The sequence below is a fragment of the Sinocyclocheilus grahami genome, unplaced genomic scaffold (genome assembly GCF_001515645.1).
Source record: "Sinocyclocheilus grahami isolate Dianchi unplaced genomic scaffold, SAMN03320097.WGS_v1.1 scaffold393.1, whole genome shotgun sequence".
Taxonomy (NCBI): domain Eukaryota; kingdom Metazoa; phylum Chordata; class Actinopteri; order Cypriniformes; family Cyprinidae; genus Sinocyclocheilus; species Sinocyclocheilus grahami.
The window spans coordinates 551,206-578,498 of record NW_015505572.1 but is presented as its reverse complement, the minus strand read 5'-3'; the positions used below and the strand labels follow the sequence as shown (position 1 = coordinate 578,498).

The following is a 27,293-nucleotide window of genomic DNA, read 5'->3' as shown; positions in this document are numbered from 1 at the left end:
TAGCTGTAGGTCATTTGACATTTCTATCGTAAAACAGATTACTAATATTAAATTATTTGAAACTTCCATCTTTCCACGCTCTTTTTCAACGTTAAACTGACGCTTCGCGCTGGAATTCCCGCTCTGCTTCTGTGAACAGTAACCCCACTTACTTTGATTTGATTGAATTATTTTGACATTGACGAGCACTGTTAGACCACTGAGGCAGATCAAGCTGAAACCTTTTTGTCTATCTATCTATCTATCTATCTGTCTATCTATCGATATATAGATGTGTATATATACGTATATTATTTCACCGTTTTCAGTGCTGATAACAATGACTGACTAAAGGAATGAAATGGTTTCCAATGATTCAGGCTGTTTAAGGAAGAAATCATTAATTTCCAAATGTTACATTTCTATCATGCTTTGTTTCTTGAAGGATGGAAAGATAATGGACTGAATTGTTTTTGTGTGTGTTATTGTGTGCATGTGTTCGTGTGCACTAATGTTGCGTGTGCATCACAAACACATCACAACACTTGCCTCCGCTGTTGTTACTATGGCTACCAATCAGCTGGATCTGGATCCTGTGTCTGTATCCTCCTTCTGCTATATCATTTTTAGATGCTCTCTCTCCCACACGTGTAAATCTTCTCTTTCCTTCCTTCTTCAGCTTCCTTGCAGTAATACGCAGGCACATGCATTCACACACAGACATACAGTATTGTGCTCTTGCATATAGCGTGCATATACGAATATTTGATAAGCCATTTTTCTTTCCTTTTTTGTTTAGCACATTCAACTATTGCTATGACTCACTTTAGCAAAGGCGAAGCAAAAGACTAGGATTGTGAAAGAAACAAAACGGCCAGTTATGTTGTAGTCTGTTCCTGGTGATGTGAATTGTAGTCAGTAATGTCATTTAGATGACTCATTTTAAGTAATGTATTCAGACTTTTTTTTTGGATTACTTTTAGATTACTTATGACCTATCTTTTAATGTGATAAAAAAACAAAGAGAAATAAATATATTCCAGTCGTTGTTATCAATATCATGAAATGCATTAAACATTACATTACATCAGTGTTTCCCAAATCTGGGGTAAATGACGAAACTGCAGAGGATTCGTGAGCTGATGAAAATCTTATAATTAATTAAATCATAAAAATGTAAATTGAAATAATTTATTTGATTAGCTTTTTGATGGGGTTCTTCTGTGAGTCTGCAAATCATTATTCACTGACTATCTTCCCCTCAGCCGTATCCCAGATATTGTATCGTGTTGATGGCAAAGACAGTAAATTTAGATATATCCTCCTGAGAACCAGAAATAAAAAGCTTTGTGAATTTAGTATTTTTTCATGTCATTACATTGTTTAGAGCATAAGAAAAAAATGGTAAAATAACATTTTTGAAAAATTATATTTTATTCCTAAGTTATGATATGTCCTCTGTAGAGGACACCAGGACTCAGTTTTTCTAAAAATAAAATGGCAAGAGTAGACATGAAAAGGTAAAATCAATGGGAATTTATTTTAAATCACCAATCAATTTTTAGGTTTCAGGATTTTTTTATACCTAACTTTGTTTAAGGATGGTTATCAACTATGTTATAAAATATATAACAAAATTATTTGATATACTATTTTGCTTTATGCAATATGTGTGTAAAAATTCCATAAACTGGTTTTCCCATTAAGCACAATGTTATCTATACACTGTATCTAATTTGCATATTAAAGTGCTGTTGGGACAGCATGTTGAAAAAAGAAGTGTAATAATGGGAGTAGTAATTGGCCAGATTTTCATAATAATATCTAATATTTCATAAGAATATTGATATATAATTTGTTTTCCTATTCAATTCTTTTGTCTCCCAAAATGTATAATAAACATGATTTTAGTCCTGGTGTCCTCTACAGCGGACATGTATTAAATTATGTCCCGTTTCATAACAGAAGGTCATATTTTGATTTGAAACCCCATAACATTTTCCTGAGATGTTGATTTATGACAAACAATTTGAAAATGAATCAGATTTAAATTATAATTACAAAATATTATCATATTTCCATAACGATGTACAATTTTATCACTAAATTAATGTCAGCCATTTTTAAAAACCAAGGAGAGGGAGTGTTCTCGGGGAAACATCCAATCATTTGGTATCTCTGGAAAGCCCTGAATGTGCTCTGTACAGGACTCCAGACTTAAAACTGTGACGTGTGAGGTCTCAGAGAAATTCACTCAAATATAATGTCCACTACAGAGGCAAAAACTCCATAGCTGGGTCTCAGGAGGATATGATGACAGAATTTACATTTTTATGAAATTGTCAGTTTTGCCTCAGTAGATTTGTGACGCTGAAGAAATTAGCTTTTGTACCTCCTGTAAAATCCAGTAGAGGGGGCAAGACTGCAGCAGGTGCTTTAGTGACATTGAAGACCGTACAAACTTTGTTCACATCAGTTTGGTTTATATTTAAATGAATAAATATTGTTAACGTGAAGTGAAATTGTTAATTCATTTATCTATGGATGTGAAGATTTGTTTGTGTGTCTCTGTGGGTCTGGTTTTGCCCACTGTGTGGTAAGCAAATATCCACAAAGATAGTAAAACCTGATATTAGCTACATTGTTATGAGGGAAACAGTTTAAAAAGTGCTTTAAAAAGCATTAAATATTAAACAAGCAAGATTTGAAAAGTAAAGGTAACACATCTGATCATCAGTCGATCTTTGGCAGTGAGCGATAGCAGATCTAGTTTCTCTGGCTTCTTTGAAAAGCAGCATGGAGATCTACAAAGGCGCTGGAAAATGTAAGGAATAAAAATTGATTTTTTTTTTTTAAACTTGAACTGGCGGGTCGCTGATGAGCGTTATGGGAGCTGAGCAGTTTGACTCAGTAGGAGAAGACTAACAGCGGGACGGCAGAGACACACTGTTGCTCTTGACGGATGAAAGAAGAGTAGAGAAGACTTGTGGAAAGGGAGGAAGAGCGGCACTACTTGGCAGCGTCCTAAATGACTTGAATTTGCTGGAGCGGCTTCTCAGCGGGATAATGTTTATTTACAGCACGTGCTGAAACAGACTAATAACAGACTGATCACACATCTGCATCTACGCCTGTGGGCTCTTATCAAGCCGCTAATTGTGAAGCAGCAACAAACATGTTGAAACATTATTCGTTTTGTGCAGTAAATGCTCAAATTCTAATTCAATCAAGACTGATATGCTGATAACTTTTATTTGCTGGTTTACTGGTCTTAACTGGTTTAAGATGGTCTCCCAAACTCCCAAACAAGCTGGTGTTCCGCTAATAAAGTGTCCAAAACTCTAAAGCCTGCCTGCCTAAAGATGTTTGTGGAGAGCAGCTAAGACTGATTGCATTAAAGATCATATTTTTGCATCCATTCATCATCACACAGTGCAAGTATAAGGTACATGGCGTCCTTTGGTGCTGTTTGGTTCTGCTCATCAGGCAGAATAAAAGGCCCGTAATGAGCTATGAATAAGAGGAGAGATGAGCTGTCACTCAAATGGCTAGACAGCCTTCAGTGTCTGCCAGCATGAAGAGAGACAACTCTAAAAATACTCTGAAAGACCAGACTGATTTCAGGCCCAATTAGAGCCAAGACATTTGAATGACACTGAGATTATGAGTCATATCTATCTATCCATCCATCCATCCATCCATCCATCATTTTGTAAGCTATAACTGAAATTTGATATATTTTAAGAAAGTGTATATAAGCATGTATTAAGCATAAAAGCATGTATTAAGAAAGCATATATAAAAAAGTAATATAAATGCATATAAAACAATATGTATTATTCTTATTATCAATAACATATTAATAAAATATTTTACCATCATTTTGTAAGCTATAACTGAAATTTGATATATTTTAAGAAAGCTTATATAAGCATGTATTAAGCATAAAAGCATGTATTAAGAAAGCATATATAAAAAAGTAATATAAATGCATATAAAACAATATGTATTATTCTTATTATCAATAACATATTAATAAAATATTTTACAATGAAATGCATTTACATGATTTTTAAAATAAAAATAGAATGAACATAATTAATATCGTTAATGATAACAATATAAATAATAAATATTAATACAATATATTCAAGTAAAAATGTATTTCATCTTTGAAATGAGAATAGAAGATATTACTATTATTAATAAATACAAATAAAAATAGTATGAATATAAATAAAATATTATAAATAATAACACCATAAATTATAATTAAAATATATTCAAATTAAAAAATCCTTTTATTTTTAGAAATAAAAATAAGAATAAATAGTGTTAATAATAATAAATTAAAATAAATAAATAAATAAAAGCAGTATAAATTAAATCTGTATGCACTTCTGTCTAGCTTTTTAATGTACTGTATGCACGCCGCTCTTGAACCCTGAATCGGAAAGAGGTCAGAGTGCTCTGAGGAGTCGTACCTTCTCAAACAGGCTCTGAAACGGATCTTTGGTTCACCACGTTCTTCCCGAGATTACAGCACTTCTGTCATCCTTAATTTATGACAGCGATGAATCTTGTCCTCGCTCCGCTCTCCTCCAAACACAATCGAGCGTGTCCTCCGCAGCGCTTCTCCAAACCGTGGAGTCGCCTGTCAGCTTTGCTTACGGTGATGCTGTGGTTAATACGGCGGCGGTCTCTATTGATCTGTCTCAACTTGTTTGCTGTATGCTCCACAATAGAGAAGTGCATATATTACAGATTAAATACTCTTATGCATGACACACATTAACCCGTCTTCTTTTGCTCATGTCTTCCACAGCACATGCGCTCTTTATATGGGTTTGGTACAGTCATGTTTCCACGATACATTTTAGACTGATTTGAACTCCAGCTAAACTATCCAGAACTGAGAGATGACAGCAGAGTAATGTTGAATTTTGCTGGCTGTGGAGAAACATGTTGCCATATGGAATATTCCTCCTCCCCCCGCTCTCTAATTACACTGTTTGAGTGAACACAGAGCCACAGAGTGATTCTGGCACAGTGTGTTTAATGATCGTTTCACGAACTCATGCCAAATAAAAGCAGCATGTTCCAGTGAGATACTATTTTAAAATTTGAGCTGAATATTTCCAATGAATGAATGAATGAATGGATGGAAGATCAGATGTGCATGTTATATGCTACATGTGGTATTTGTGTTCACATACTCGTGATATGTATATGTATATATCACATTTATTTGTTAATTTAATTTTGGCCTATTTTATTGTCCAAAATCATAACTCCGATAACTCTGATAACCTCAAATCACACAATGTGAGGTATTATTAATTTTTGTAGCACAGTTATTCACCAAAGTACAGTACTTACAGTTACGTATGGTTAGGGGTTTGCTCAAGTTTCACTCTAAATATGAGCAATAGCAATAGTGATATTTGCCCCATCAAGCACAACTAATCATCTTAAAGCTCCAGTCTGTCCCCTGGTGGACACATACAGCATTGCACTACACCGAAACTAAGATCTTGTCCTTTTATCTTCTTTATGTTTATATTTCATGTAAAGCTGCTTTGGAACAGTGTGTGTTTTTAAAAAAAAAACATCATACAAATAAATGAATTTCTATTTTATTATTATAATCTACAATTATATTCAGGCTGTTATGTTTGGAAACTAAATGTGCTGAATATTTTAACCCTGCAATGTTGTGTTCTTCACCATGACAGTTAAACACAACAGCATTTGTCTGTCTTTCTCTCTTTCTAACTAAGAGAGACAGGAAAAGCATTGAGAATACTTGACTGACACGTGGGTCAGGCTTTGTGTTTGGGTGTGTGTGAATGTGGGTGTCTGTGTGGGTAGAGAGATCTGGGTGAATAATCCAAGCGCATTTTTCATGCTTCAAGTACTCAGGAAACAAGTATTATGCACTTGTGAATAAAAAACCGTGTATTCTCAAATACAGTGGCCCCAAAATACATTTGAACCCATATGTCACAGTTAAAAATGTCATTGTAGTAGATAACATAATTATTTTTTCTCAGAACTTCTCATTTTCATGTTTGCTTTTTGCATGCAAGCAATGCTTTTGAAGTCTATTCTCCCAAATTCACACAGGTGTTTTGGTATTTTACATCTAAAGTAATGACATTTGTGCATTAGGTATCCAGATGTTGTGATATGGCTATAAAAGAAATATATGCACTGCATGTTTTAGGCTACGTTTACACGACAATGGTGTAGTCAAAAACGGAAACGTTTTTCCCTTGCGTTTTTAAAAAGTTTCACGTATACACGACAACGTTTTCAAAACGATTCGCGTTTACACATATCCGCGAAAATGGCCAAAAACACTGTATTGCGTATGCCATGCCAGTAGTTGGCACTGTCACCTTGCTAATAAACAGTACCTGTAGGGAAGTGATGATTAAATGTTGTATTTGATGCGTTTCCACTGTTGGTTGTAATATTGGTGAAGTAAATCCACACTTTGCTCTTGAGCAGCAAAAACAATACCATGTACTCCGCCATTATTGTGTATGTTTGTTCGTGCTTGCCTTTAAAATTGACACACACTGCGCATGCTACATGCCTAACATGTACTACGCACGCGCATGACGTCACCGTTTTCAAAGATTCCCGTTTTGGGTGTTTACACGGAAACAATAATGGTGCCGTTTTCAAAAACTTGCACTTTGAAACCTGTTTTCAAAAATATGCGTTTTCAGTCCCCAAAACGCCGTTGTCATGTAAACGAACAGTCAAAACGCATAAAAAGTTTCCCGTTTTTGGCTGAAAACGTTGTTGTGTAAATGGCCCCTCTCTGAGTGAAGCGTGGCACTGTGTTCATTTACACATGAGCAGCTCATGATTCAGTGTTTTCAGTATCTCTGAGTGAGTCGGTTCACAGTAAATGCTGCCCATTTCTGCATATGATCTAAGTTTGTGTCGCTTTAATGTGCATTTGGGAATGTGAAACAGGCCAGCATTCTTCCATATGTGTAATAAAACATTTTTTAAAAATCAACAACAGAGAAGCTTTAAGGTTTTGCGGATTTCCTCAAAATGAAAGTTTGGTGGTTTAATGTTTGAAAATGAAGAAATTAAGACAGCCCTAAATATTAGAAATTTTACAGATGTAATGTCAAATATAATTATTATTTTTATACAAATTTTCTTAACTTTTTTTCTTTTGCAGTGAAATATAGTAATATTTATTTAGCAATTTTTATAGCTTTATTTAGTAGTATTAATTATTATTATTCAGCTATATCATTATATAACCGCAAATTACGCAGCTCTATAAACAAGCACAATAAACCTTTTTTTATCACTATTTTATATCAGAATAATCATAATTAGAAAAAGCAGCCCTATCCTGTAATATTTTTTTCATTGTTTTAAATAAAGCAATGATTGCGGTATGTTTGGAATACTATTTAAGTTTTTCTTCAAAAATGAATGTTTAGTTGAATGTTACTTGCCGTTTCTTTGTAATTGTTTGCAAAATACTGTTTTTATTTTACGGTAAAATATTATAATACCGTATTGGCCCGAATATAAAAGACGACCCTGATTATAAGACGACCCCCCTTTTTCCAGATGTACCTTTTGGAAAAAAGGCTTTTTAAAAACCAAATCTTGTTTGTTCTCAGTAAAACACATTTTGTCTTCAATTATTTTCATATAGCATATTTTTCCTATTTTAATTTTTGTTTTGAAAGTATGGTAAAAACTGGTAAACTGTACCAACAATCACATTTAAAAAATATACACTTTTTGATATACCATTTAAAAAAAACAAAAAACAGGTAGCCCATCTGAATTAGGACATTTAGGCTATCCATCTAATAGTAGCCAACCAAAATCTTATTAACAGTAGAAGTTAAATCTTACTGTAGTCTTCAAATCTGGGTACTGTCTTACGGTTTAAAATCACAAAGGGAGTTTGGTCCCATCAGGCTAACGTGACAGTCACGACTCATGCAGCTGTAAGGTTTTCTTTTTCTTTTGTTTTTACTCGCGATCTACAACACGCATTACATTACGCATTTCATGGCACACTCGTATATTCGGGTCAATACGGTACTAGTATTTTTGTTTGTTTTTTGCCATTTTTATAGTTTTATTTAGTAGTAGGCCTAATAGTAGTAGTAGTAGTAGCAATTATTATCATCTTTATTATAGCCATATTGATATAGGCCTATAATATATTTTTGTTTGTTTTTTGCCATTTTTATAGTTTTATTTAGTAGTAGGCCTAATAGTAGTAGTAGTAGCAATTATTATCATCTTTATTATAGCCATATTGATATAGGCCTATAATATGCAGCCGTATACAAAGAAGCACAGCAAACATGATTTTTTTATCACACATTTTTATCAGAAAAATCATTTCATTTCATTTTTAAACCCCCCAAATCATGCAGCCGTACACTGTAAAAAAAAAAAAAAAGGAAATAAAACAGAATATCGCAAAATATCACGTATAATTCAATGTGTTGCTTGCCGTTGCTTTGTAACTGTGCGAAATTTCAGAGTGAAAATTGTTTCCACACCAAATTTTTCTCAGTGTACCTCAAACCCTTTGGGGTCACCATATATCAGTAGTTAATTTGCATCTATGTGTTTTGACGTATAATTCAATGTGTTGCTTGCCGTTGCTTTGTAACTGTGTGCGAAATTTCAGAGTGAAAATTGTTTCCACACCAAATTTTTCTCAGTGTACCTCAAACCCTTTGGGGTCACCATATATCAGTAGTTAATTTGCATCTATGTGTTTTGAAGGTTGAATGAGAAGCACAGTGTGTCTTGAATGAAGGCGAGCTGCTTTTGAAAGTCGCTAATGAGCGCGTTCACACCCTCGTTGTGTTTCACACACATCCAAAATGTCTCTCTCGTGCACACGGACACACAACGCTCCGCTGAGCCAATTTGTGTCCAGCTCACGCTGTCCCTCCCCGCGCCGGTCCTCCGCTCTCCTCTCTCCTCTCTCCTCTCTCCTCTCGCTCGCTCCGCGCGGCTTTCCTCGCGGAGCAGCATGTAACGCTCTCAGTGTCACGACGCGCGCGTGTCTCTGAGTGTGGCGGAGCATCTTGTTCTGTGGTTGTAAAGCGTGGATCATGTTTTATTTTCAGCTGGTGATCATGGCAGGCACCGTTCTCCTGGCGTACTACTTCGAATACACGGACACCTTTCCCGTGCACGTCCAGGGCTTCTTCTGCTTCGACAAGGCGTTCTCCAAACCGTACCCTGGACCGGAGGAGAGGAGTAACGTACCGCCGGTGCTCGTGTACTCTCTGGTAGCTGCTATCCCCACTATAACCGTGAGTAGCCTGTGTCTTTCCTACATTTCTCTGTGTGCTTGTGGGCAGCGAGGGTCAACTTTAGCATGCGTGATAAAGGATAAATCATCATTTATTATCAGGATGTATGTGCACGTGAGCTTTTGTGTGTGAGAGAGTATACAGATCTCACAAACCCTGTCATATTTCACACCTAAATCAATCAAACTCAATGTTTGAATGTTTTATATTTAAATGCTAGGCTATATTTTTATTCTATGTATGTGTGCGTGTATATTTCTATCTTAATTGTGCTAAAAAAGGCTTTATTATATAAAGGTTTATATATGTTTGTGACATTATTTTCATAACAATTAAGTCCCTACACTAAAAAAACTCATTATTGTAATGCCAAAATAATCAAATTCTCAATACCATAAATATTACAATAGTATTTTTTTAAATATTGTATCGAGTATTTTTATACTTATTACTCTTCTTCTTCTTCTTCTTCTTCTTCTTCTTCTTCTTCTTCTTCTTCTTATTATTATTATTATTATTATTATTATTATTATTTTATAGCCACATTTCTATATAATCACACAATTTTTGGCCAAATTATGCAGCACTAGTCTGTAAACAAGCACAGCAAACTGTGAGATTTTTTTAAAATCAGGTATATATTTTATTATAAATATATTTTATAGAATTATATAAATTATGTATTTTATTTTGTAATTTTGTTTGTGGCATTATTTTCGATTAATTAAACAATTAAGGCCCTACTTTAAAAAAAAGTATTATCATAACGCAAAAAAAAATATTATTACCATAATGTACAAAATTATAAAGATAATAATAAATATGCTCTTTAAATTTTAAAATATAATAGAATAATAATAAAATAAAATGTTACCATTAAATATAAACCAACATTTATGATTTTATTATTATAGCAAAATTATAATAGATAAATATATTATATATAATAATAATAATAATAATAATAATAAATAAAATTGAATTGTAAATTTTAAATATTTTAAAATTGTATTGTAAAATTTTGAACATTTCGGCCATATTGATAAGTGATAAGAATTTGGTGGTAAATTGTTATCATGATATCACATTGTCAAACAACTTTATCTTTTTGAATCATTTAATAATTTTGTTAATAATTCTGATAATATTGTGACCTGGACAGACTTTTTGTACGATTCACCCAGGTGTTTGAAATAGAGATATTTGTTTTGCTTATGAAATTGCCTGTGCCGGTACTTATTTAATAACCTGTAATGTTGTACACAGCTCTTATACCTTTTTAATTTCTCAGTAGGCAGCAGTGAGATTAAATGGAGAGGTTTGTTTTGTCTTGTGTGCTTCTCAGATGTTTCTCCTATGAATAAGTCTCCAATTATCTCATCAGCATGTCAGAGTTCTGTGCTGGCTTTTGCCAAGACACTGAAGTCTGCAATCAAATGTCAGAAATCTCAACATTTCTGACCAAAATCAATTCCTCCTCACCTTCAGGTTTAAAGTTAATCACTAAATGAGATTGCAGTGTAAGTTCAAAGTAATGGAGCAACAGGTTTAAGCTTAAATTTGACAAAACCAGGATAAAAATTATGATTTAAATGTAAGCTTATTTTTAAACAAGTGGTGCAACAGAATTACAGGTGCATCTCAATAAATTAGAATGTCGTGGAAAAGTTCATTTATTTCAGTAATTCAACTCAGACCAAAATCAATTCCTCCTCACCTTCAGGTTTAAAGTTAATCACTAAATGAGATTGCAGTGTAAGGTCAAAGTAATGGAGCAACAGGTTTAAGCTTAAATTTGACAAAACCAGGATAAAAATTATGATTTATAAACCCTGACTTAATCTAGATTCAAGCTTAACCCTTACTGGTGCAATTAACCCGATGTTTTAGGAGAAACATCTGAGATCCAGTTGATACTGAAATGCAGCATAAGCTCCAGTGAGGAAGGTGTAGACGGCAGCTATAGCTGGATCTGATGGGTTTACTGGTGTCTCCCTGCCACGTTGTGATCCGGAGGCAACAGATTGTGGGACCACATGGATCTGCCTCCCTTCTTTCCTGAGTCTGCCAGAGCCGTGTGTGGTGCTTCAAGTGTGTGTTTGTGGGCATGTGTTTTTGGGCCAGCAGTAGATCTGAAACCTGGAGTACGAGCTTCATGTTGAAGCGTGTGTGAGTGTACTGGAAGAGCCAAAAAAAACCATGCTCACACAGAAAGTACAGCCAACTGAAGATGCATGAAATGGAGGAGTTCTGTTAGATTCATAAATAAAGGAAAGTACAAGGAATCGAGCAAAGCGCAGCGGGGTAGAAACATGGGCAGAGGCTCATTTAGAGATGTTATGATGGCCGGCTGCGGAGTGATGGGCTGAGAATGACAGAGGGAATTAAATGTGCAACATCTAGTGCTTTTGTCCAGCGGAACACGGTCACTTTCTGGCCAACGTAGAGTAACACGTTCACCCAGATTCTTTATTTTATGCATAAAATAAGTAAAGTATCATGCATAAAAGACACTACCTGACAAGTGACACTGAAATAGTTGTCCTCAGAAGTCAAGCTTGTCTCAATGACAGTATAATCATGAATTAAAAGACTAATAGAAACGAAAAGGTAATTTGCATGAAGTCAAAAAAAAGTTAAAGTAAACTAATAAAAAATAATATATAAAAAAGTAATGTTGTCAAACGATTGTGATTAATCGTATCCAAAAGGAAAGTTTTTGCTTACATAATGTGTGTCTACTGTGTATATTAATTATGCCTATATAAATACATACAAATGTATGTATACATTTAAGAAAAATATGTTATGTTTATATATTAAATATATTTATATACAATATAAATTATATGAATATAAATATATACATGTAAATATTTTCAAAATATATACTGTATTTGTGTGCATGTATATATGCATAATAAATATACACAGCACACACACATATTATGTAAACTTTTATTTAGGATGCGATCAATCGTTTGACAGTACTAAAAAAAGTTATGCAATATTACATTTAATTCATTTTTTTATTAATTTATTTTTATTTAATATTCAAAAGTTTGAGGATAGTAGCTATAGCTGCATGTATTTGATCATAAACAGTTTTCTATTTGAATATATTTAAAAATGTAATTTATTTCTGTGATCAAAGCTGTATTTTCAGCATCATTACTCCAGTCTTCAGTGTCACATGATCCTTCAGAAATCAGTCTAGTATGCTGATTTTCTTATTATTGGTGTTGAAACAATTGTATTGCTTTATATTTTAATGGAAACTGTGATAGTTTTTTTAGGGTTTTTTGATGAATGTAAAGTTAAAAAAAACAGCATTTATTTGAAATAGTAAAGTCTTTTATAACGTTACAAAAGTTTTGTCACTTTTTATCAATTTAATGCATTCTTGTTCAATAAAAGTTGAAAATAAAAATCTTACAGACCAAATATTTGCACAGTAGTACATATATCATATAAATTAAAGTATTTAAACATTATGGAATCATAGTATTTGTTCTACTGTCTTTAATGAGCTGAGCTGAACAATAGCAGATGGGAGTTTTGAGAGTTTGTAGGTTCATTTGGTGCCACAGAAATGTCTTACAGCAGCTGAACTCGTATGGCCCACAAACAAAGTGTTCATCAGAAAGCAGACAGTGCTGCCCTTGGGTGACGTGACATTGGTTGACACCATCAAACTCAGACATCCTCCGTGTTTTATAGTGTCCGTGTCAGCATGTTGCAGAGATGTTCTGATTGGCCTGAGCTCTATAAAGTTCTATTCAGTCATCATAGGAGGGAGAGGAGATGTCCACATCAGACTCTGGGGGTCTCAGGCTCTTTAATTAAACTTATCCATCATCAGAACTAGGGATGTAACGATTAACCGCGAGCCGGTTGAAAATCGATTTAAATATGTGACGATTCAAACTGGTTGAGATGCTAAACAAATCGCGATTCATTTGAGTTTATATGAATGTATGTCTGAGGGGAGCTTACTGTCTTTAGAAAAGTGTAGATGGTATTTTTTCTTTTCATCTTGCCTCTGTATAACGCATATTAAAGTTTATAAGTGCAACGCTGCTTTGTTTACAGCGGAAACCAAGGAAATGCTTTAAGCGCCACCTGCTGGCAGAGAGTGAATCTGTGTCTCATTCAGCTCGTCTGCTGTTTCTGTTTCATACAGATATTTTTTATGCATAGTTTCACAAAAGTCAAACCATTCTGTTTTTGCTTCCAATTTCGAAATTATACAATCTAATTTAGATTAAAAACTGCTCATGTTGCATGTATGCAGCATCTTTGTTTGGCTCATGATTAAAATGCAGTGGTTGCCTCTAATTTTAAAGGGGTCATGTGATGCGATTAAAATTTTTCCTTTATCTTTTGAGTGTTACAAGCTCTTGGTGCATAAAGAAGATCTGTAAAGTTGCAAAGACTAAAGTCACAAATCCAAAGAGATATTCTTTATAAAATTTAAGAGTCAACCACGCCTACCTAAAACGCCTCGTTTAAACACGCCCCCACATATCTACGTCACAATGTGGGAATAACGCCACCCAAATGTTCACGCAAAGAAAGAAGGCATAACTTTTCTCGCTGCAGTTTTGTTGTTGCCGCCGCCGCCATGTCGTGAAGACGCTGTGTGTTTCGTTGTGAAAGCGAAACTACTTTGTTTGGCTTTCCAAAAGAGGACAGGACTAGAAATCAGTGATTACATTATATTTAAATTTTGTTTTTTTAAAGACGCTTTTATCCAAAGCGATTTACAAATGAGGACAATAGAAGCAATCAAAACTAACAAAAGAGCAATAAATTACAAGTGCTATATTAGTATATTATTATAGTGTTATATTTCAATTTCACAAAGAAACGTGCAGCATTTTGTCCAAGCAATAATAAAAGGACACATTTAATTTATAATTTGTCTTAAATCTCCTTTTGTTAAAAAAAAATTGCGACTCGAATCGTGAGTTGAGTGAATCGTTACATCCCTAATCAGAACTATTCCCTTCATCACAGACTACACACGTCACTAATTCATAGTATGTCTGTTATAATGGTCTGTCAATGAAAATGCAGTGCATCAGTTACAGAATTTGATCTGTATCAATTATATATAAGTAATTATAAAGTAATTATAAATAAATGTGACATAACTATATATTTTATGTATGTTGGTTTGCAAAAATGTGTAGCGTCTGGACCAATCTCAAACACAATTTTTCATTTGATTTAACAAATCAGTTATTCATTAGATTAACAAATCGTCACAGTCCCCTCACCCAATAAACTGGATGCTAGGATGTCTGCAACGACACCAGGCTAAAACCCTCCAGCAATTCCCTCCTCCCGCTTGGAATTTCCGTCTTTCTCATTGGACAAGCCCATTTTGTTAGGTGGGAATCTTCTACAGCATATAAAGGCCTCACATTCAGTGACCCGCCCAGAGTCGGTGGTCTGTTTGATTTCTGAGAAGATGTGAGCTACAAACGCTCCAGGAAACCCTAAGTACGTGCCAGGCTTCGGCCTCGACTTTTCCATTCATCAAGAATGTTTCCAACAAAATGTAAAGCAATACAATCGTTTCAACACCGATAATAAGAAAATCATTAGAATTATTTCTGAATACTTAGGGCCATGTGATATTTCAGTTTTTCTTTTTTAATAAATCTGCAAAAATGTCAACAATTCTGTGTTTTTTATATATATATATACACTGTATACTGTATATACTGTACACTTATAAGTATTATGACTTAATATGACTAATACTTGTTATTGTTGATGATGATGATGATGATGATAATAATAATAATAAGAGGAAGAAGAATAGGAATAATATTGTTTAGATTTTTATTGGTGGTTATTTTTATTTATTAATTTATTTGTATATTATTAATATTTTTAAATTGCATTGTTAATAATAATAATAATAACAACAATTATCTATCTAGATGATCTAAAATTAAATTAATCTAATAAAAAATCAATAAATAAAAACAATTACAAATAAATCAGTAGAGTACAGTGTCTGCACTGTATATATGACAATAAGATAAGAATTAATAATTTGTTTATTAATGTTTATAATTTTAATTGTTGCTGTTAATAATAATAATAATAATAATAATTAATGGAAATTATTAGAAACAAGAAAGCACAATTAAATTAAATTTACATTCTTTCATTTGCAGCATAACAATCAGAAAACGGAAAAGACTTCCTGTGTCACATGATCTCTGTCTTTCTGTGATTTTGATGGAGTGTTTTCTGTCACCTGTTGTCGATTCATGCTGAGATTCCAAGCTGTAACCACTGAAGCTGAAACAATGCTCGATGTACAGCAGCTAATACTGTGACTCTGCTCATCTCTCTCACACAGTGCTCTGGAGAAGCACTGGCTCTATCGTGTTTCTAAAATCTGATAAGAAACTCTGACAGAAACCTTCAGTTTCTAAATGATATCATGTTTGTTTCTAGAGCTTGCGGGTCAGATGTGTGTTTCTGACATTTGAGCCCTGCATCATAGAGAGCTTTTATTTCCCTCTAAGATGAATTCTAGCAAACACAGAGAGCCCTGAAGTGTTTCTTTCTCAATAGTCCAAAAGAAAAAAATGCTCTTCTCAAGGAAGGATCAAAATAATAATTCTCTCTGATTCAGATACCCTCACACATGTTGTGTAATTCATATTGAGGGCAGTGAGATGTTGGTTCAATCTGGTTTGGTCTCACAATGCTGATGTGATTACATGAACACAGGGTAGAAGAAGATATTTGAAGAAACATTTTCAACATCTCTCAGGTCTGAAATTAGTTTTCATTCTCTAACAGTCCTGGAGTTTCTTAAGGCATTTACATCTTCACCATCTACTGACTAATCCATCTAATATAGTGACATATTGAATATTCCATTTTACAGTCAGATTTATATATGGCATGATTTACATGATTTACAAATACTAAATATATTTTTGTGTTTGTATGTATATATATATATATATATATACATACAAACACAAAAATATATTTAGTATTTGTAAATCATGTAAATCATGCCATATATAAATCTGACTGTAAAATGGAATATTCAATATGTCACTATATTAGATGGATTAGTCAGTAGATGGTGAAGATGTAAATGCCTTAAGAAACTCCAGGACTGTTAGAGAATGAAAACTCATTTCAGACCTGAGAGATGTTGAAAATGTTTCTTCAAATATCTTCTTCTACCCTGTGTTAAATATTTATTATATTTTATATATATATATATATATATATATATATATCTCAAAGTGAGTTTAGTTTCACTCATGACAAATGTTGTGGTTTATTAAAGGGTTCTGCAAATTCTCTAGTCAATCCTAGATTGCAGAAGAGTATATAATGCATCAAATAAGACAGAAAAGTGTATGAAAAAGTGTTTGCAGTGCCGATGATTAATCTGAAGGGAATGTGAGAACAAGAGACTGTTAGCATGAGTGATACAGAGTGATGAAAGAAAGCCAGAGATAAGCACCATCTCTACACTGCATGATCAAAAGAGCCGAGCTAATGCTGAGAGAATGTCAAAAAGAAGCTGTTAATAATTAATTATGTGCTTCTCTAAAAGTTTTTAAAAGCTGTGGGTGTTGTAGGTTTGTTTTCTGAAATTTTAATAGCAGACTGCAATGTCACTCACACCAGTAACCTACTCATATTTAACACTGACATATCAAATAATAGTAATTTAGTATTTTTTAATATTTATAATAATAATGTCCTTTTTTGATTTTTGGAAACAGAACAATTTATTGAACCTTTAGCCCAAACTGAGCAAAAATACGCAATTTGGTGCAATTGCTGATATTTATATGGCCAAAAATTATAAAAAGGATGAAATTCTGACATAAAATACATATAAATATCAGTTGTCACTCTGTATTTCCCAATAATATGTCTTAAGATGTTATTATGATACAAAGCTCTGTAGTTTTAAAACACATAATACAATGCAATACAATGATGATTGAGAGATGAACAAATAATCATTCCCCAAAAGCCTGAAGAATCATATTTAATGCTCACATTTTAACATGATTTTTCCAAAAATGATTTATGGGTAATAATTAGGTAAACCTAATTTGCTTCAGTCCAGTATTTTTCATCTTGAAATATTGCTAACAATATCAAATTTAAAGACCGCAAGAAGAAACATTAAGGGATACGTTTTTACAATCATACCAAAAAGTATTTTACTTGCTAAAAAAAAGTATCAATCAGACAACTGAAGGCAGGTTGTAGATTTTGTGCAACAGGTTTTTAAAGGGGTCATATGATGCTTTTTTAAAGATCATTATTTTGTGTATTTGGTGTAACAGAATATGTTGACATGCTTTAATGTTCAAAAAACACATTATTTTTCAAATACTTTTGATTGTGCTAATAATTTATAGACCTTTAAATGTGATACGGCAGGAACCGTTCTTCTTTTTCACGTACTATTAAAATATAGTTTTCACAGGCTATCAAACTCCAAAAATAGCAAAAAAGCAACATGAAAGCAATATAAAAGACATATGCACCATATGTGACCCTGGAGCACAAAAGCAGTCTTAAGTCGCTGGGGTATATTTGTAGCAATAGCCAACAATACATTGTATGGGTCAAAATGATAGATTTTTCTTTTATGCCAAAAATCATTAGGATATTAAGTAAAGATTATGTTCCATGAAGATATTTTGTAAATGTCCTACTGTAAATATATTCAAACTTAATTTTTGATTAGTAATATGCATTGCTAAGAACTTAATTTGGACAACTTTAAAGGCAATTTTCTCAATATTTAGATTTTTTTGCAATCTCAGATTGCAGATTTTCAAATAGTTGTATCTCAGTCAAATATTGTCCTATCCTAACAAACCATACATCCATGGAAAGCTCATTTATTCAGGTGATGTATAAATCTCAATTTCGAAAAATTGACCCTTATGACTGTTTTTGTGGTCCAGGGTCACATATAGTCTTGTGAACAAACAAACATAAAGAAAAAACATTGTAGTCTCTTAAAACCATTTTAGCTGTTCAATTTGTCATAATACTTCCCAAAACTGAACCGTTTTACCATATCTTGAGGTATAATGATTTTGAGGATGTTTGTGCATTAGACAGGGCACTAGATCACCACACATTCATTTATCAGCCACATAAAACTGTTTTATGCTTCAGCGTAAATTGCATGAAAACAGCCTAAATATAAGCTTTTGATGTCCAGAGGGAGGATTGGGGAGTGTGGAGGTGCACAGCAGATGGCACCGTCTGCTCGAGGGGTGAAAGCGCTGGCATTTTAACATATGGCTGAACTGTGCACCTCTCTGTCCACTCGTCGCCTCAGGGAAGAGGCGCTGCATGATCTGTTCTGCATCACGGTGAGAGAGGAGATGAAACGGGGTAAAGCAGCAGCGTCAGGCCTCTAGGCTTTCATTCAGTTTCATCACACAATCATCGCTTGACTCTTGGATTTTTGTGTTGTGGTTAATTTTTTTGAAAGACATTAATACTTTATTTAGCAAAAATGTATTCAATTGATCAAAAGTGACAGTAAAGACAATGTTACAAAAGCTTTTTATTTATTTCAAATAAATGCTGTTCTTTTTAACTTTCTATTCAAAGAATCCTGAAAAAAGAAAGCTTTCATGAAAATATTAAGAAGCGCATATGTTTTCAACATTGATAATAATAATAAAATGTTTATTGAGTAGCAAATCATCATATTAGAACGATTTCTGAAAAATCATGTGACAATGACTGGAGTAATGATGCTGAAAATTCAGCTTTGATCACAGGAATAAATTATGTTTTAAAATATATTCAAATAGAAAACAGTTATTTTAAATTGTAAAAATATTTCACAATATTACTGTTTTTACTGTACATTTTCGTTCACATAAATTCAGCCTTGGTGAGCATGAGAGACTTCTAAAACATAAAAAAAAAATCTTACCCACCCATACCTTTATAAAGTAGTTTATATATTAGTGTCGTGCAAACATTTACCTACATAAATATCCAGATATCTTATTTTTGCATTCGCAACTAATTTTAGTACTGTAATATTATGTATTATTGCTTTTTTTGTCAATAGGTTATTCAGTAAGAGAAAAACGCAACTTGCAGTAAAAAAGTAAATGGGGTAATTTTAAATGTATGTTGACTTCAAATATCGATATTAATATTAATGTTAAATCTAAAAACATATATTGAGATATCATTTTAAATTGGATTGAATTTTATATACATTATTTACTGTTGTATCAAATTGTTGGGAAGGATATCCTGCCTCTGACCCTTTCCTGATCTCACCTGGGAGTCGTTGTGGTGTTGAGATCTGCTTTATATTATTTATTAATATGAGAAGCATATGAGCCACAAGCCTAATCACCCATGACAGCTGATATAAAGGATCTAGAAGTGCAGCTTTATCTCATCTAATGGCACATTATTCGCACTTGAACTGATGTTCACAGTCTCATCAACACACACACACACACACACAGTATTAGACACACATCCTCAATTCACAACAGAATCACAGCTAGCTTTTAAAACAGTAATCCACCCAAAAATGAAAATGCAGTCACCCTCACTATATCATTGCGAACCCTCTAAACCAGGGGTGGGCAAACTTGGCTTTTCCAGGCCACTTTCCTTCAGAGGTTAGCTCCAACCCTAATCAAACACACCTGAACCAGCTAATCATTGTCTTCAAGACTATACTAGAAGGCTACAGGCAGGTGAGTCATATCAGGGTTGGGTCGAATCTCTGCAGGAAAGTGGCCTGGAAGGGCCAAGTTTGCCATCACTGCTCTAAACCCTCTGGGTGTGTGAGTCATATGAACTGAGTGTGTGTTGATCATTTGCTCTGTGTGTGTGTGAGACTAATGTCAGTCTGTGTCAGCGGTCAGGTGCTAAACTGGGAGATGTGTGAGGTGAACGCCGTGTCCCTGTCCCTCACTGTCTCATCTCTGACGTCTCTCTGTCTCTTTGAGTTGAAGGTAATGGATTTGATGTCGTGTTTATGGTCTCTGCTTCTTCTATCACTGCCAGGGAAGCACTTGTACAGCATTATAGCTCAGATGTTTAGATCAGGGGTTCTCACTTTTTGTTTTGCTTTTATATTGATCATCAAGTGGTGGCCCAACAGAGTACTTAAATTGTTTATCATATTCAAGTAAACTGAAATTATGATAACATGATTTTGATTATTTTGATAATTTTTTCCTTGACTTTTAGTTAATCGTTTTTTTTAGTTAAACATTGTCTTTATTATTATTATTTTTTTTTTCAGTCCAGACATCCCCTGCAATGTTTTAAAGGGGTCATATGATGCGATTAAAATTTTTCCTTTCTCTTTGGAGTGTTACAAGCTCTTGGTGCATAAAGAAGATCTGTAAAGTTACAAAGACTAGGCAAGGCAAGTTTATTTGTATAGCACATTTCATACACGATGGTAATTCAAAGTGCTTTACATAAAATAAAATAAAAACAGTAATCACAACAATAAAACAAGGAATTCTCAAAAAGTCTCAAATCCAAAGAGATATTCTTTATAAAAGTTAAGAGTCAACCATGCCTACCTAAAACGGCTCGTACACGCCCCCACATATCTATGTCACTATCTGGGAAGATTTGCATAATGCCGCCCAAATGTTCACGCAAAGAAAGAAGGTGTAACTTTTATTCTCGCTGTAGTATTGTTGCTCATATGAACTGAGTGTGTGTTGATCATTTGCTCTGTGTGTGTGTGAGACTAATGTCAGTCTGTGTCAGCGGTCAGGTGCTAAACTGGGAGATGTGTGAGGTGAACGCCGTGTCCCTGTCCCTCACTGTCTCATCTCTGACGTCTCTCTGTCTCTTTGAGTTGAAGGTAATGGATTTGATGTCGTGTTTATGGTCTCCGCTTCTTCTATCACTGCCAGGGAAGCACTTGTACAGCATTATAGCTCAGATGTTTAGATCAGGGGTTCTCACTTTTTGTTTTGCTTTTATATTGATCATCAAGTGGTGGCCCAACAGAGTACTTAAATTGTTTATCATATTCAAGTAAACTGAAATTATGATAACATGATTTTGATTATTTTGATAAAATTTTTTCCTTGACTTTTAGTTAATCGTTTTTTTTAGTTAAACATTGTCTTTATTATTATTTTTTTTTTTTTCAGTCCAGACATCCCCTGCAATGTTTTAAAGGGGTCATATGATGCGATTAAAATTTTTCCTTTCTCTTTGGAGTGTTACAAGCTCTTGGTGCATAAAGAAGATCTGTAAAGTTACAAAGACTAGGCAAGGCAAGTTTATTTGTATAGCACATTTCATACACAATGGTAATTCAAAGTGCTTTACATAAAATAAAATAAAAACCGTAATCACAACAATAAAACAAGGAATTCTCAAAGTCTCAAATCCAAAGAGATATTCTTTATAAAAGTTAAGAGTCAACCACGCCTACCTAAAACGGCTCGTACACGCCCCCACATATCTACGTCACTATCTGGGAAGATTTGCATAACGCCGCCCAAATGTTCACGCAAAGAAAGAAGGTGTAACTTTTATTCTCGCTGTAGTATTGTTGCGGCCGCCATGTCGTGAAGGCGCTGTGTGTTTCGTTGTGAAAGCGAAACTACTTTGTTTGGTCTTCCGAAAGAGGACGATATGGCTTCGTCATGCCTAGAGCTGATCTGTGCTGGTCGCTGAGGAAATACATCAACTCCGCGCTGTGGATCGCCGGATCGGCTTTCACCGTGGACGAAGCGGAGTCCAGCCCGGGGTCGTCACATGTGGTTGCCGCAAGCCTCCTTCGTCAAATCCGCCGGCCGCGCCGTTCTCAAGCCCCCCGCCTCTGCTCACTCTAGCCCTCTGGCCGTTCCTCACTCTAGGCCGCCGGCGCTCACTCTAGGCCACCGTGTGTGACGCTGTGTTTCATTGTGAAAGCAAAACTACTTTGTTTGACTTTCCAAAAATGGACATGACTAGAAATAAGTTAAGTTGTATTTACAGCACTGTTCCAGAACACTTCAACCCAAATATTCAGATGTGTGCAGCACATTTTATGGAGGATTGTTTACTGATCCTGGGAGAGTAGACTACAATGCCGGCTGTTCTGACTCACAGATTGTAAGTACGTTTTTTGTATTTAAAGAGTTTTTATTTTTTTATATTTAAAGCAAGTTTTTTGGGCAGTGTAGAGCAGGGCTTGTTGTTTGTCATTTCTCCGATCACAAATGCAGACATGGTTTTATGTTTACGCGGCGCGATGCAATGTGAAAAAGACAGTATAAGTCATTATAATCTATAATTATGTCCCCACTGGATGCAACGAATGCCTCGTTTATAATGGGTTTTCGTGTTCTCCGGCCTGACAGGGCATCACAGTATGGTAAGGGATGTAACATTTCCGTCACATGCTTGACGTATTCGGCCAATCATAACACACTGGATAGCTGGCCAATCACAGCACACCTCGCTTTTCAGAACGATGAGCTTTGTAAAAATCTACACGTTTCAGAAAGACAGGGCATAGAGGAGAAACAATGTACAGTATGTGGAAAATAATGTGTTTTTTTTTACCTTAAACCGCATAAACACATTTCATTACACCAAATACACAAAATAATGTTCTTTTTAGCAACATCATATGACCCCTTTAACATGACTTTGTTACTGTCATATCTCAACAACATGAAATTATTAGTTTTAGTTACTCACTTTGTAGTTATACAGAACTGTCTTCATTATTTCAGCGTATTGTATTTTAATTTTCATGTTTCCTGTCCCATGCATTTTTATTTCATTTTATATTTTTTTGTTTTGTTTTTCTCAGGCATCACATCCCATGCAATTTTATTTTTTCTAGCATAACTTTGTTACTCACTATCATTTTACATTCTTCATAATTTAAATAATCTTCTTTTTTTTTTTTATCACTTATGTGTTTTTTAACATGATTTTCAGTGCTACTCACTTTTTTGTTTTACATTCTTTGTAGTTTGTGTATTTTATTCATTTTTATTTTATTTTATTTTCAGTACAAATATGGTCTCCAGTATACTGGACTTCCCAAATTATTATACAAAAATTTTATTTTTTATGGTTTCATGCTCTAAGCCATGAATGCTTTGCACAAAACACAAACCATGTTTATTGCAAGTGAACATGTATTTAATGTAATCTAAGTTGTATTTTCTTTTATCTTGCATAGTTTTGTTCATGGTTTTCAGCTTCTACCATATACGACAGGTAAAATACTACTATATTAGCATTTTCAATGCAAAGGAGACATGTGCATGCAGTATGATTATTTAAACGCATATAGAAGTGATGTGTGCACACACCTCTTACATTGCAAAGCAGAATTAGTCACTTTGATGAGTGGTTACTCATCATAACCGTAACCAGGGAGATCAGAAATAATGAGGTTCTGGTGCTGGCATTTGAGAACGGTGAAAATGAGGGACTATTAGCTACTCATGATTCTGGAAACGCCTGCTTAGCAAGAGTAGGTGCACTCGAATTTCAACCAAATGGAGCTTCAATAATGCCAAAACAAATGGCGTGGTGGATGTTTTGGCAGCTACTGTTTGTTTCATTTGTGTTTTTCTCCTCCTCAGATTCTGGCTGGCGAGGTGATGGTGTTTTTCATGAGGTCGGAGGGCACGCAGGAGAAGACCATAGTCACAGCCGACTGCTGTTACTTCAACCCTCTGCTCAGACGTATCATACGCTTCCTAGGTACTTCAGCATTCACTGAAGAGGATGATGGGAATTATGTCATAAGGAACTAAAAATGAGAGCCAGTGTCTCTAAAGCACAGAGAACTACATTTAAAGAAAACATTTTTGTGTATGATCCATTTTCATGCTACAAACTGTGATATTGAAGACAGCATAGGCAGTTTGTGATTTAATGGGTAGTTTTTTGTTTTTTTAATCAGGATCTTAAGTTAAAATATAAGGGAATGTAAGTGGATGTACAGTCATGGCCAAAAATATCGGCACCCTTGGTAAATATGATCCAAGAAGGCTGTGAAAATTAATCTGCATTGTTAATCCTATTGATCTTTATATTTAAAAAAATTCACAAAAATTTAACCTTTCATTGGATAAGAATTTAAAATGGGGGGAAATATCATTATGAAATAAATGTTTTTCTCTAATACACATTGGCCACAATTTACGGCACCCTTAACCACCAACCTCCATTTGCCAGTTTAACAGCTCTAAATGTTCTACTATAATGCCTGATGAGGTTAGAGAACACTTGACAAGAGATCAGAGACCATTCCTTCATCCAGAATCACTCCAGATTCCCAGCTCCATGTTGGTGCTTCTTTTCTTCAGTTCACCACACTCATTTTCTATAGGGTTCAGGTCAGGGAACTGGAATGGCCATAGCAGAAGCTTGGTTTTGTGCTCAGTGACCCGTTTTTGAGGTTTGTTTTTGGATTATTGTCCGGTTGGAAGATCCAAACATGGCCCATTATAAGATTTCTAACTGAGTCAGTCACTTATTGATTTTTTTTTTATCTGTTGGTATTTGATAGAATCAAAGATGCCATGTATCTAAACAAGATGTCCAGGACCTCCAGCAGAAATCTAGGCCCACAACATTAAAAATACAGCAGTATATTTAATTGTACACATGGGGTACTTTTTATCCGTGTGCACCAAACCCATCTTGAGTGTTTGCTGCTAAAAAACGTCTCGGGTTACTTATGTAACCATGGTTCCCTGAGTAGGGAACGAGACACTGCGTCCTCTAGGGGTCGCTATGGGGAACGCCTCGTCGTGACTCGTATCTGAAGCATACGTTGAAAAAACACCAACTCGTTGGCCGGCGACAGCCATGACGTCACTACCGGTGCGACTACAGTATAAATCGGTGCCGGGAGCTACACATCGTTCACTTCTTCGTCTGAAGCTTGCGTCCGCAGCATGGCAAGAAACCTAGAGGACGCAGTGTCTCGTTCCCTACTCAGGGAACCATGGTTACATAAGTAACCCGAGACGTTCCCTTTCATGGGAACTTCGAACATGAAATAAATGTTTTTCTCTAATACACATTGGCCACAATTTACGGCACCCTTAACCACCAACCTCCATTTGCCAGTTTAACAGCTCTAAATGTTCTACTATAATGCCTGATGAGGTTAGAGAACACTTGACAAGAGATCAGAGACCATTCCTTCATCCAGAATCACTCCAGATTCCCAGCTCCATGTTGGTGCTTCTTTTCTTCAGTTCACCACACTCATTTTCTATAGGGTTCAGGTCAGGGAACTGGAATGGCCATAGCAGAAGCTTGGTTTTGTGCTCAGTGACCCGTTTTTGAGGTTTGTTTTTGGATTATTGTCCGGTTGGAAGATCCAAACATGGCCCATTATAAGATTTCTAACTGAGTCAGTCACTTATTGATTTTTTTTTTATCTGTTGGTATTTGATAGAATCAAAGATGCCATGTATCTAAACAAGATGTCCAGGACCTCCAGCAGAAATCTAGGCCCACAACATTAAAAATACAGCAGAATATTTAATTGTACACATGGGGTACTTTTTATCCGTGTGCACCAAACCCATCTTGAGTGTTTGCTGCTAAAAAACGTCTCGGGTTACTTATGTAACCATGGTTCCCTGAGTAGGGAACGAGACACTGCGTCCTCTAGGGGTCGCTATGGGGAACGCCTCGTCGTGACTCGTATCTGAAGCATACGTTTACGTGAAAAAACCACCAACTCGTTGCCCGGCGCCAGCCATGACGTCACTACCGGTGCGACTACAGTATAAATCGGTGCCGGGAGCTACACATCGTTCACTTCTTCGTCTGAAGCTTGCGTCCGCAGCATGGCAAGAAACCTAGAGGACGCAGTGTCTCGTTCCCTACTCAGGGAACCATGGTTACATAAGTAACCCGAGACGTTCCCTTTCATGGGAACTTCGAACTGCGTCCTCTAGGGATCGCTATGGGGAATGGTATACCCACGCCACCATGCTGAGGGGAGTGCAAGCCAGAACCATGGCGAGCACTAAGAACCAACTCTACCATATTGCTATGGGAGTTGCCCCTGGGACGTTTAGACGGCTGTCAGTGACGTTATTCCCTACGGCCAAAGGCCTAGGCTACATACCCCAAAATACTTACCTGTTAGGGCCAGACTCCTGGGCACGGGGTAGAGCTCAAGGCTTGGAATCAGAAACAGATTCCTTTAAGGGAATACGACCAAGAGCCTAGAATCATACTAGTCTTGGTCTGTCACACAGGGGCTACCGCACGTTTGTCTTGTGGTGAAGGAACTGTCTCAACAGATCCTTAGTAGCAATACCCTGTTAAGTAGGTATCCAGAGGATACATAGGGGGAGTGGTGCCCAAGGCAGAACCGGGGTTTTAAACCACTCAAAAAGAGCACGAAGTCTTGCGCGTAGCTCTTACCATACAGGATTTTTAGAAAAGTGGGCAAAGCATAACGTGCGCACTTACCAGCTATGTGGATTTTAGAAAAGTGGGCAAAGCATAACGTGCACACTTACCACTTATGTGGATTTTAGAAAAGTGGGCAAAGCATAACGTGCACACTTACCACTTATGTGGATTTTAGAAAAGTGGGCAAAGCATAACGTGCACACTTACCACTTATGTGGATTTTAGAAAAGTGGGCAAAGCATAACGTGCACTACACTTGCATACCGTTCTAGGGGTTCTCGTGGCACCCTGAAAAGGCAGCCAACACTTGACAAGAGATCAGAGACCATTCCTTCATCCAGAATCACTCCAGATTCCCAGCTCCATGTTGGTGCTTCTTTTCTTCAGTTCACCACACTCATTTTCTATAGGGTTCAGGTCAGGGAACTGGAATGGCCATAGCAGAAGCTTGGTTTTGTGCTCAGTGACCCGTTTTTGAGGTTTGTTTTTGGATTATTGTCCGGTTGGAAGATCCAAACATGGCCCATTATA

General features: G+C 35.4%; 1 protein-coding gene across 5 annotated transcripts in view; it reads left to right on the top strand.

The window, feature by feature from the left end:
* The window catches only part of plppr2a (phospholipid phosphatase related 2a), a 44,298-nt gene that overhangs the window by 6,236 nt on the left and 10,769 nt on the right, over positions 1-27,293 (top strand). For 2 of the 5 annotated variants that reach the window (XM_016231494.1, XM_016231495.1), the window contains exons 3-4: positions 9,126-9,314; positions 23,957-24,077. In XM_016231494.1, the coding sequence (XP_016086980.1) occupies positions 9,126-9,314; positions 23,957-24,077 (310 nt within the window). Of the gene's footprint in view, positions 1-9,125; positions 9,315-20,103; positions 20,345-21,086; positions 21,217-23,956; positions 24,078-27,293 lie in introns of those variants that run through there. The other 3 variants (XM_016231498.1, XM_016231497.1, XM_016231496.1) reach the window with 3 other exon arrangements.